The following is a 12,375-nucleotide window of genomic DNA, read 5'->3' as shown; positions in this document are numbered from 1 at the left end:
AGAAGGGGGTCTTGCAGTGGTGGCTGGGATTAGTGAGGAGAATTCACAGTGCTGTCAAACATGCAGATAAAAAGCAAAAGGCACTGCATGCCCTCGCTTACAAATCATCTTTTGATTGCACATCTCTCAATGCTTTCATGTTTATGTTCCGTCTGTTTAATGTTCTCCCTTCACACTGAACATCATTCTTTTAAATGCTTTGCATTAATGTAAACGTTTTTCATTCGCAATCTCAGGCTCAGTAAACAATGGATCACAGTGCACTCTCTCTCTCTCCTGGAAAATATTGAGTTGTCTAGAGGAAAAATAGCATGAGGTCCAAAAGTGCTGCTGTAACAGAAACCAGGAACTAAAAAAATTGATCTGATGAGAGAGTCATAATGTAATGTAATATATATATATATAGTTGTAAAATCATGAACTCCAGTCTGCACTAGCACTATTCACATTTGTCATTTCATTTAAATATTACTAGACATGTTTGTCATTTCCTTGCACATAAAATGAATGTAATTCTGACTGTGACCATTGGTATTCTGCCACTTGACTTGTTCTGGTGCAGTAGGTCTACAGTTTCACTTGGATCCCTAGTTTCTTTGATGAGGAGTCATCTGCTTGCAAGTGTTAAAGTTAATTGGATGGAGGAAAATGAAATAGTATGTGAATTTCAATTCACTGGATAGTTTCCTACCTCACTCAGACTAAAGGGAACTGTAATAAGCCTGTGTAAATACATCTAAAGAATTATCATTGACGGAGAAAGAGTATAATCAAATAATCTCTAGGTGGTAAAAAAGGAAGGGTAGCCCCTAAAGCTAAAAATGAGGACGACACCTTAAAAGGTATATTGAAATACTGCTTACACATCTTATGTAATCCCAGTAAAATGAATAGGCCAGAACTTGAGCCTGAGGCCTTGTCTACACTACAGGGGAAATTCAATCTAAGCTATGCTATTTGAGTTACCTGAATAGCGTAACTCAAATTGACATAGCTTTGATCTACTTACCACGGGGTCCATGCTACACAGTGTCTCCCGTCAACTCCCCCTACTCGTCTCGAACTGGTGGAGTACAGGAGTCAACGGGAGAGCGATCTGCGGTCGATTTAGTGGGACTCCATTAGACCTGCTAAATTGACCGCTGATGCATCAATCGCCACTTGTCAATCCCCCGGTATGTGTACACAAGTCCTTATTGATTAGGCCTGGTAAAAGGGAAGTGTTCTGTTCAGGGGTAGATGTCAGCTGAAACACCAGTGAGAATAAATGCAAGGAGTGGGACTGATGAATTAAGGTGTCTATAACTATGTGATTGCTCTCCAGACTGAGCAATAGAGGAGGTGGCTTCTAGGATGTGACAGAACATACCTTAGATGTTCATCCACCATTGTGTAGTTTCTCTCTAAACATTCAGTCTGGTCTCACATGCAGCACGCAAGTATATGTCCCAGAAACTGTCCTTAAGTTTCCATGAAAAAGAGTGTTAAGGAAAAATGCTTAATAATGGTAAGATTTGAAACACAAAATACATAACTAATGTTATGGTGATGGGAGCATTATGAGTACCTAAATACAAAGAAGTGTTTAGAATGCTTAATGCTAAACTTAACAATGATGCTGTATCTTTAACTCATCTTACTGTGATTTCTTTTTTGCTTAATAGCATATGTTAAAAATAGAGGAGGAAATGTACCCCAAGCTTGAATTTTTCAGATATTGTGTTTATAAAATATGTGACATGACTCAAATGTGCATCCAGTGCCTTGCTTAGCAGACCTGTGTACTAGTCAATATATTTCTTCTATCTATGGGTATCATATAAGAAAAACATTGCCATACACCCTGTCTCCCTTCAAAGGCTGGCTTCCATCTGACTGTGCCATGTTGCAGAGATGTTACGAACTATGAGTATGTCAGTTGCACACCTTCTGTCCCCAGCTAACCAAAATGACTAATGGTACTGGAAGAGGAACCTGCTGTCTGGCATGAAATCTAATTGGCTTTGATGGTCTGCTTTTGCAGATTTGTTTATAAACTGGAAAATCTACAAATTGCAGACCATCTGCACAGAACAGTGTGCTAATGAATGCCTGTAGCCTGCAAATCCATAAGCTCATTACCTCAAAGTTGCAAGTCCTTCCACAAGTTCCCAACTGAGGTTATCCATCTGAACTGAGACTTGGAAGGGTATTTGACTTCAGGATACAACCCTACCTCCTTTAAGTCTGAAAAACCTGTCTATAAAAATGAGACACATTTGTTCAGCCTCTTAACAGGGTCTAAAGATTCCGCTTCTGTTTTTAGTTTCTCAGTTCTGTAAAACACCAATTCACCATGCCTGAAATTAATGTCAGTCAAACATTCCAAGTGGAGAAGTGCCTTGCAGATAGCTTCTGCAGTAACAATAACTATCCCTGGGTTGTGGTTATTTTCACTGTGCATCTTTCTCTCCAGCTGTCCTGCTTCATTCTCTTCTCATCTCCCTACCCACCAGGTGGAATGGCTTAAGAATGAGGAGCCCATCGATTCCAACCAGGATGAGAACATCGACACAAGGGCAGATCACAACCTGATCATCCGCCAGGCCCGTCTGTCTGATTCTGGGAACTACACTTGCATGGCTGCCAACATAGTGGCCAAAAGAAAGAGCATGTCTGCAACAGTCGTGGTGTATGGTCAGTGGAAATGTGGAATAATATTTACTGCCTGGATTCTTTACATCAGTAATAACCAGTGGGTTGCAAATAAAGATCATATTTGTTTGTACAGTGCCTAGCACAATGGGGTCCTTGTCTGTGATGAGGGCTTCCAGGCACTCCAAGAGTATAAATAATCCTTTTTCCAGTTATTAATAAGGTCCACTTATAAGCCTGGCCAAAGAATAATTGCTTTCCTGAATCAAGGCTTAAGATCACCATGTGTAAGGCTTAAGCACATGTCTAAATACATTCTGAATAGCGATATGCTCAAGTGCTTACCTTAATTGGACCTATGTAGCATTATACAAACACTAGTTAATGAATATAAGGGCTGGTCTTCACTACGGGGAGATCGACACTGCTGCAATCAATGCACCAGGGGCCGATTTAGAGGGTCTAGTGAAGACCCGCTAGATCAATTGCAGAGTGCTTTCCAGTCGACCCCCGGTACTCCACCTCTCCGAGAAGAGTAAGGGGGAAGTCTACCAGAGAGCAGTGAAGACACTGGGGTAAGGCAACCTAAGCTACGTTGACTCCAGCTATTTTGTTCATGTAGCTGGAGTAGTGTAACTTAGGTTGACTTACCCTGGGAGTGAAGAAAAGCCCTTAAATGTTGTGTGGCACTGGTAGAAGAAGCAGAAACATTTATTTTCACCACTCCCTGTTGCTTACAGTGTTCATTAAACTGGAGAGTGACATTTTACTGATGAAATCAGTCAGTCAGATGAAGGCATGCCTAAACCATCACTTTTTTAAAGAACGATTTTGTTTATCCTTTAAGTGAAGCATATTTGAAGAGTACTGAGGTGCCTGCCTCCACGTTCCCTTCAGAGTCTCACTGTCAGTCATTACACCTTCTGGCATATAAACCTACCGAAGGCAAACACAGCAGTTCTTTGACACCGCGTCCTTTATGTAATTGCATCCTGGTGCTATTTAGGTGGTGGTACCCCTATGTGGGGTTGGAATTTACCTTGCAGAATATTTAAAAAAAGAAAAATCTGAGAACAAAAGGGTCAGAAATGAAGACTTGATGCTTAAGTCTTACCATGCCATCCATAATGCCATGCGTGTGTGTTGCAGTGAATGGAGGCTGGTCGTCATGGACTGAGTGGTCTAACTGCAATGTGCGGTGTGGCCGAGGCTGGCAGAAGCGATCCCGGACCTGTACCAACCCTGCTCCGCTCAACGGGGGTGCATTTTGTGAGGGAATGTCAGTGCAGAAAATTACCTGCACTTCACTTTGCCCTGGTGAGATATCCAAGTCTAACTTTAAATGTCACACCAAGAGAGCATTCTCTCCATCTGAAGTGCTCGGTGGCTACCTGTGCTATGCAGAGCTACTGGGATCAAAGGGGAACTGGGAAGCCATTTGTTTTTCTTTAGACCGAAGTTCGTAGTCTGTGCTTTTTTATCTTTTTGTGCAACAGCAAAAGTGAATTCACCTTGGTGCTTAGGCACTAAACAGTGATTGTTGTTATTTAAAGAGAGGTCTCCATATATTCAAGGATTAGTCCCCCTTAAAACTGGGCACAGCACTCCATTCCTTATCTCCTGAATGTAGGGCTTAGTGATGTTGGTAACTTTAGCAGGAGAAACACAGAACCCTGAGCTCAGGACATGAGTAAATAAAGGATGATTTGGTTTTCAAATGCTGTGCTTTAAAATGCATTTTCCCTTTTTATACCAAGCTCAGGTTATAACTGAAGCATAGTTATGTCCCTTGAGACAGTGTATTGCCTGTCTTGTTTACCTGAAACACAATTTGTCTGATTTGGGGGAAGAGAGGGATGTCCAACACATGGGTAAACAATACTGGTGTATGTGTATAATTTTAATATTGAATATTTTTGTTGGGCCTCATTTAAATTGGTGCAAGTCTCTCCATTAACTTTTATGGGCTTTGGACCCAGTATTTACTGATTTGGGATTTAAAAGAATCTTAAGTGCTGTGTTCACCTGACTTGTGTGTGAGAAGTGTAGACAGGGGACTGTGGAATGCTTTTAAATGTGAGTCCGGACGGAGAGAACTACAGATAAGTCAGAGGCATCCTGATCCTAGATCTCACTCAGGGCATTAAAGAGAGGCCACCAAAGTCATCTATGCTCTTTTGGTAAATGTCAGCACTGTTCCTGCTCTAGAGCTGTGTCAAGCCTCCACACGCCAGCCTCCTTAGAGCTGAATTTTGGATGAACACTAAGAGCTACTAGCTGCATTACAAAGAAATATCTATCAGATTCCCTCTTGCAGTTTTTTTATCGGCTGTAGGTGATGGTCTTTACTTTTTGCCCTAAACTGTTAGGTATTGCTGCTGTGCTCTGTTTAGGCTATGTCTACACTAGAGACCTTACAGTGGCACAGCTATGCCACTGTAGATCTTGTGTAGCCACACTATGCTGATGGGAGAGAGCTCTCCTGTAGGCATAATTAAACCATCCTTGATGAATGGTGGTAGCTATCTCGGCAGGAGAGCGTCTCCCACCGATGTAGTGCTGTCCACACCGATGCTTCTGTTGGTGTAACTTATGTCAGTCAAGGGGTGGTTTTTTCCTCCCCTGAGCAACATAAATTTTACCGACAGATGTGCTAGTGTAGACATAGCCTTAGAAAGATGCTGTGTTCCACCCCAGAGGTGACTGTGTTTCAGTGGTGGATATCTGTGTGTATAATATGGGAGAGAAGAAAATTAGAATCCTAAAGATCTTTAGGAACTTTCTAGATAATAGGTGCTAGATACGTGTCATCAGACATGGCCTGCATCTTTAAAATCAGTATTATATAGGTCTTGTCCAGAAATAAAGCTTATCGTCTGTACTCACATCTCTTGAGTTTGATAGTGTGTGCTCCAGTTGCTAAGTCCCCCTGAGTAGGGGACTAAGGGCTTGTCTACACTACCGCATGGGATCGATCTAAGATATGCAACTTCAGCTACGTAAATAGAGTGCTCTTCCATCGACTCCACTTGCACTTCTCGTTCTGGTGGAGTACCGGAGTCAACGGGAGAGCGCTCAGTGGTCAATTTATCGCGTCTAAACTAGATGCAATAAATTGACCCCCGCTGGATTGATCACTGCCCGCCGATTTGGCGAGTAGTGTAGACAAGCCCTTAGGTTTCTTTAATAGTAACCCTGAATAACCAGTGGAGAAAGCGGAGTTCAGTACAGTCTGATCACACCAGTTGGTCAGATAACACATACTGATCATGTGTATTTTTCTTCCTGTTTAGTGGACGGTAGTTGGGAGGTGTGGAGCGAATGGTCAGTCTGCAGCCCGGAATGTGAGCATCTGAGAATTCGGGAATGTACAGCTCCACCTCCAAGAAACGGAGGAAAATTCTGTGAGGGCTTTAGTCAAGAATCTGAGAATTGCACTGAAGGGCTTTGCATTCAAGGTAGGTGACATGACAATGACCCCTCGCATTAGCAGCTATCTGAAGGTATTTCCTTCTGAAAGAAATGCTGGAGTGTGGGGCTGTAGAATGCAACACATCATAACTCAGTCGACTCTGTAGGAGGCTCATGACTGAAATCCTTACAGACACTGGAATACATTTTCAGAGAGTTGTGTATCTGACAATTTGAAATTCACTTGGCTGTTGGCTCTTTGTTATGGCCTGAGGCAAAGCCCCCTGAAGTCAATTATAAGGCTCGCTTTGGCTTCAAGGGCCTGTGGGTTAGGCCCATAGTGAATAATTTATCAGGATTTAGGAAGTGTAGCCTGTACAGGCCAAGTTCACTTCATCTGTACAGCACCAGGTGATTCTGGTGAGCAGTGTAAAAATTCTTCATATGTGTAAAATTTTGCCCCAGTGAGTCACCCAGCGAAAATGTATCTTGCAGTATTGGAACACGTCCTTTAGCTTTCCAATTTCTCATGGGATTAAATGGGTGAAGCACCAACATGTGTCTTACTTTGGGTCAGATTCAGTTCTCATTTGCACCTTTGCAACCCAGTAAGATTTCATAGGCGTAACTAAGGGCTGATTTAGGCTCTGCATGTTAACTGTGAACTCCTTGCAACAAGACCCTGATGCTTTTTGAATGTTTGGAAAGCATTTAGCACATTGTGATTGATACAATAACAACTAAGGATCCAAGAAAAATCAGTGCTGCAGCTGAAATATCAGCCTAGAGGTGCAGAACATCCGGGACAGCTGCATATTCTTGAAATAAATGAGAAATTAGTGAGTTTATTCTTCTGTTACATTCAGTTCCATATCCATGAAGCAGTCTTGTCACCTCTTCCCATTGTTTCCAAAGCTGCCATTTTATTGCTATAATCAGGGACTGTAGGACTGAAATAAGTGAGTTGGAAAAAAAAACAACCCAAGTTTATTTTATTTTTAAATTGTTTCCTTTGTTTCTGTTTCCAGGGCAGTGTCTTCCCCTCCCCCCTTAGCCACAGCAAGACAAGTGGAGAGCTCAGGCTCCAGTCTAATCCAGTTAGTGTGGCAGTGTGTAGTAGTGGATAAAGCACTAGTTTGGGAGTCAGGAGAGCCTATTCCTAGCTCTGCCGCTGACCTGCTGGGTAACCCATCTGTAAAGTGGGGATAATGACCTTCCTTATGTAAAGCATTTTGAGAGCTATGGATCTATGGCTTTTTTTAAATTAAAGGGTTCCTGACACCTGTGTTAGTCACTCAGTGTTTGAACTCACTTTTTATTCACTATAGTTTATAAGTAGTTTACTGTGGTTTTATTGGATGGTAAAGGGAACTTCTCCCCTGTAGTTCCATCCCCTGTAGGTCAACGTGCCTTGCACAGAACTGGCACTAGCTGTTGTGGCTACCTGTGGCACTGAGCACTTGCAGACCGCTCTAAGTTTGCAGTGCTGCTTCATCACTCAGCAGCCAAATCCCTCCCTAGTGCAGCTCTGTTGAATTCAATGGCATTTACATCACATTTCGGATGTGGTGTTTGGCCTGAAGTCTCTAGCTTGCACTGCTTCCCCTTCTCACCACCATGCCTAAAATGCCTCTAACTAGTAGGGGATCCTCTGTATATAGGCCCAACATCTGCTAGCTGAATGAGAGTAATACTCTGATCCCGTATGGCTTCTACTGGTGTCTTTCCTCCAGCAATGCTTACTACCCTACTTAGAAATTCAAAGTAAGAATTAAAGAAAAAAAATACATTGTGCCTAGCCAGTTGCACGAAGGTGTACATTCGATGGGAAGAAATTGGTACCTTTATAGATCCCATCTGGGAAACAGCTCACTTTTCAGCATGAGATTTGTTTATCCTTTATTTTATGGCCATTAGTAACCTCTGTAGATAGCGAAGCTTAAGTAGGGTGACCAGATGTCCCATTTTTAAAAGGACAGTCCCGTTTTTGGGGACTTTTTCTTATATAGGCACCTATTATCCCCCACCCCCGTCCCGTTTTTTCAGTTACGATCTGGTCACCCTAAGCGTAAGACACAAAATTATCAAAGCTAGGATTTTCAAAAGAGTTTCTATTTTAACACCTAGACCTCCAAGACTTTAAAGATCCCAGCCCTGGCTTTTTAAAAAAAAATACATAGTCATATTATCTCTCATTCATTAGCTGAGATTTCCAGTGTTACAGCACAGTCCCTCCAGCTTCTGGGGCGTTAAGTTAACAATCATTAATTGGTTAAGATGGCATAGGCAGGATTTAAAATGTATTTGTTTTCCTGGGTATAAGCAGAATAGTAGTGAGAATCTGTGGGATACAGAATTCATTCAGCTTTTGAGCATCAACCTGTGGTGAATATAAGATGCTCATAGTTCTTTCCCCTGCTATGCGTGAGATGAACGCCCTTCCCCACAGATACTTGCTATGTCCCACATCGCTTCCTGTGTATTTCTACAACATGCATATTAGTGTATCCATTGAAAATCAATCACAAGCTGTTAACATGGTGTGACCTGTCAGGAGTATGTGCTGAAAGGGACATACAAGGCTGTAGCTGTGCACTGCAGCACGTACCCGTGTTTATGGCAGTCATGAAGGTGGCTTGCTAGCTAGTCTATGGTCCTCCTCACTGTAGTAGTATCGGGATGTTTCTCACAGAAAGTGTCCCCAGTGGCTGCTGTTTTTACTGAAGTTTTACTAGAAAGGTAAAGGGAACCGCTCTCGCTTCAGGAAGCTGCATATGATAATTCCCTCCACTTACACTCTGCAGTATAATACCAATACCTTGCCCAAAGTGTCCCAGGACATACGTATGCATTAAAGATGGAGGGACAGAGATGCTTCCTAGAGTTATCGTAACAGTGTGGAAAGGAGCAAATTGCCGGAGGGGAGGTTAATTTTTTCCGAAAAGCATATCACAAATACCAGTGCTTGATAAATTTATCTGTATTTTTTGTGGTAGTTTCATAATCACGGGGCAAGAATACAATCTCCTTGTGGTTTGTACAGGGCCGAGCACAATGGGGCACAGATCCTGACCGGGGCATTTGAGGATTGTTGTATCATTAATAGTGTATGTTATCTGACAGGTCTCTATTGTTTGGCTTTTCCAACCATTTCCAAAGGGTTAATTTCCCCTTTCTTAGACATTCCAGTTCTTTCTGAGCAGTCCATCTAGCTGCAATCCGTAGCCTTGTCTCTGAATGCCCCTGCCAGAAGAGATTTTATTACGATGAACCCTATCATGACTGTCTAGAGTGAATTATCACTTTAATATTGGTGCAAGTGCCTCTTAGCTGTTGCAGGAACACAGAAACTTAGGTCTATGCCAGCCAAGTGTCTCCTGAGGATGACACCTGATACTTGATATTGACTCCATGAGTTTTTTAAAACGTCTTCAAAAAATGCACCGGTAAAGCTGGGCGGAACTTTGTGTAGAAGCAGTGATCTCAGCTACAAGAGACTCTCCGCAGACACATTTCTATGGTTAGGGGAGTGGGACTCTGTCTCATATTATATTTGAATTCTATCCTGGACCTAGCAGTGATACACCTTATAAACTTGGACTTGTTGCTTAGCTTCTGTACTGTCCCAGTTCTCAAATTTAGGAACAACAGCTGAAAACCAGACACACTTCAAGTGGGAATATTTTCCATATCAAAGAACAAAAGTCTGTAAGATTCTGCAGAGTGAATCTCACACACTTAGGCACCTCAGTTAATTGACTGAAAACGTGCTCTGTGAGTTCAGTTTCTCTTAATGACCTACCTTTATCTGTAATATATGCATCTGCTGCTGCACCCTGAAATATGACATTCATACTGGAATCTGTATGGACTGTACCTTCAGAGAAGAGCTTGATTGTAAGTCCTGTTAGCAGGAACAGAAGGTTCTTAGGATGTGGGCAGTTTGGAGTGGTACATTTTACCTAATCTCATAGAAAAGAGAGTTTGACTCTTTCCACTTGTTCCAGCAGCTACAAACACAGTAGCTTTGGGTCCTGAAGATAAAGCAGATTTCCTTTAGAAGGGATCATCACCTTTGGTTTTACAGAGATCTGAGTTGAGGAAATTGCACAACTGTGATTGACAGCAAAGAAACTTCAGACTGTAAAGAACTTGTTACCAATCCATCTTCCTTGTCAGGAAACAAAGACACAATAATATTTTTTAAAAAGTGACTTATGCTCCAAGACACAAATAAGTCTACTGATTACAGATGTCGGTAGAGTACAGCACAGCCACTGTATTTACTTTTTCTCTTATTACATTCAAGTGAAAGGTGTCATATTGACAACCCTGGGCAAGACACAAGTCCTCTATTTATCCACAGAATGGATATAGTACAGCTTTAGCTGGTTTTGCCTTATTCACTCTGCTACCCTGTTAATGTGCCCCCAGTGCTTACCAGGAGGAACTCTAATTCTCAGAGATAAAAGGAGGTTCATATCCCAGGCCCATTCAGTCCCCAGGCAAAAGGATCAGTTAATGTTATTGATGGTGGTTTTAACTAAAAACTGGAAAGGAACCCAGCAGCTCCTTTCACATGGGTTGCCAAATAGCTGACACATGGCAACAACCTTTGTTCAGTAATGACCTGGTTTATTTAGTGTGGTGTTTGGTTAGTTGATTTTACTTGGTTTGTAAATTCTCTGGGGCAGGGACCATCCTCTTGTTCTGTGTTTGTAGGGTGCCTAACGTAATGGGATCATGGCCCATGCCTGCGCCCCATTGGTGCTACTGCAATACAAATAATAATTTTAGAATGTCTACCTCATCTGGCTAATTGCATCACAGTAAACAGAAAAAAATGCATTGCCAAACTTTACTGTAATTATTTTCAGGCTGTCTTGCCTTTCCCCACAGAATTCTAGTACTTCCATGTGGCTTAACATTTAAAGAGACATTGACTCTATACACTCAATTGTTTGTATAATTATTTTACTTGAAAACAACACCACAAACTCTTCTACCAAGTAATTAACTAAATCGAGTGGGCCTGAGAATAAATCATTTGTAGCATAGCAAAAATCTTCTCCCTCTGAAGCAGATCGGTTTTTTTGCAGAGAGGACTTTGCATGAGTTAAGAGTGTGACGCTGTTGCAAAAAAAAGCAAATGTAATTTTGGGTTGCATTAGCAGCAGCATAGCCTGCAAGTCATGGGAGGTGATAGTACCACTCTACTTGACACTGGTTAGGCCTCAATTGGACTACTGTGTCCAATTTTGGTCACCAGTATATAGAAAGGATGTAGAGAACCTGGAAAGGATCCAGAGGTGAGCAACAAAGGTGATCAAAGGGATGGAATGGAAGTCATAAGAGCAAAGGCTGAAGGAACTGGGATATGTTCAGTTTGGAAAAGAGGAAATTAAGGGGAGATATGATAGTGGTTTTCAAATACTTGAAAGGCTCTCATGAAAAAGATGGCAGGACCAGAGGCGCAATAGGTTCAAACTACGATATAGCCGATTGAGATTAAATCTCAGAAAAAACTTCCTAACTGTAAGAACAGTAGAATAATGACAAACTGCCTAGGGAAGTAGTGAAACCTCCTTCGCTGGAAGTTTTCAAAAAAAGGCTAGATAGCCATCTGCCTTGGATGGTTTAGACACAACAAATCCTGCGTCTTGGCAGGGGATTTGACTAGATGACCCTTGTGGTCCCTTTTAGCCTTATGGTTCTATGATTCTATGAGTTATAATGTCTGTAAAATAGTATACACACAGGATTTGAATGAGAAACCTTAAAGGGGCATTGTGAAATAATTTTGGATCTCAATGCAAGCTTTATTTAAAAAGAAAAATTGGGTGGGGATGGGAGAATAAGGTTAAAAACCTTATGTGAGTAATTTTTTATCATTTTAAAATATGTGAATGAGTGGAGGTTTCTTTGTTGGTATGCTTGGGGGGAGGAGTTGTTAAATCATTGTTGGGAGCAAGTCACAATAAGAATTGTTTCTATTTCATGTATTTGAATGAGCACAAGTAAATGAAATTTAGCATAGTGTTCGGTGCAGCTTGGACAGTGAAAATGAACTAGTTATTTGAAAAGGATATATGGGACGAATTGTGAAAAGCAAACTAGATTACTGAAATTAAAAGGAGTTTAAAGTAAGATTATTAGGAACACATGTATTGAAATCAAAGCGATATTATTTAAATGATCAGAATTAAACTCTTGGCTGGCACTGATTAATGCCTAACCTGAAAAAATATCTATAGTTGATTTACATGCAAATCTCTCATTGTATAGATTATGGTTTCTACTCCTTTTGCAAGGAGAAAAGGGAGCTGAGGA

At 41.5% G+C, this 12,375-nt stretch overlaps 1 protein-coding gene across 8 annotated transcripts in view; it reads left to right on the top strand.

Annotated features, from left to right (window-relative positions):
- The window catches only part of UNC5D (unc-5 netrin receptor D), a 297,576-nt gene that overhangs the window by 219,732 nt on the left and 65,469 nt on the right, over nucleotides 1-12,375 (top strand). For 6 of the 8 annotated variants that reach the window (XM_045007074.1, XM_045007075.1, XM_045007076.1 and 3 more), the window contains exons 5-7: nucleotides 2,496-2,676; nucleotides 3,784-3,951; nucleotides 5,928-6,092. In XM_045007074.1, coding sequence (XP_044863009.1) covers nucleotides 2,496-2,676; nucleotides 3,784-3,951; nucleotides 5,928-6,092 — 514 coding nt within the window. The remainder of the gene's footprint in view (nucleotides 1-2,495; nucleotides 2,677-3,783; nucleotides 3,952-5,927; nucleotides 6,093-12,375) is intronic. The other 2 variants (XM_045007079.1, XM_045007082.1) reach the window with 1 other exon arrangement.

This window comes from Mauremys mutica, chromosome 2, assembly GCF_020497125.1.
Source record: "Mauremys mutica isolate MM-2020 ecotype Southern chromosome 2, ASM2049712v1, whole genome shotgun sequence".
Classification (NCBI taxonomy): Eukaryota; Metazoa; Chordata; order Testudines; family Geoemydidae; genus Mauremys; species Mauremys mutica.
Note: the sequence above shows the minus strand (reverse complement) of the source record. Positions and strands in the feature narration are given on the sequence as shown.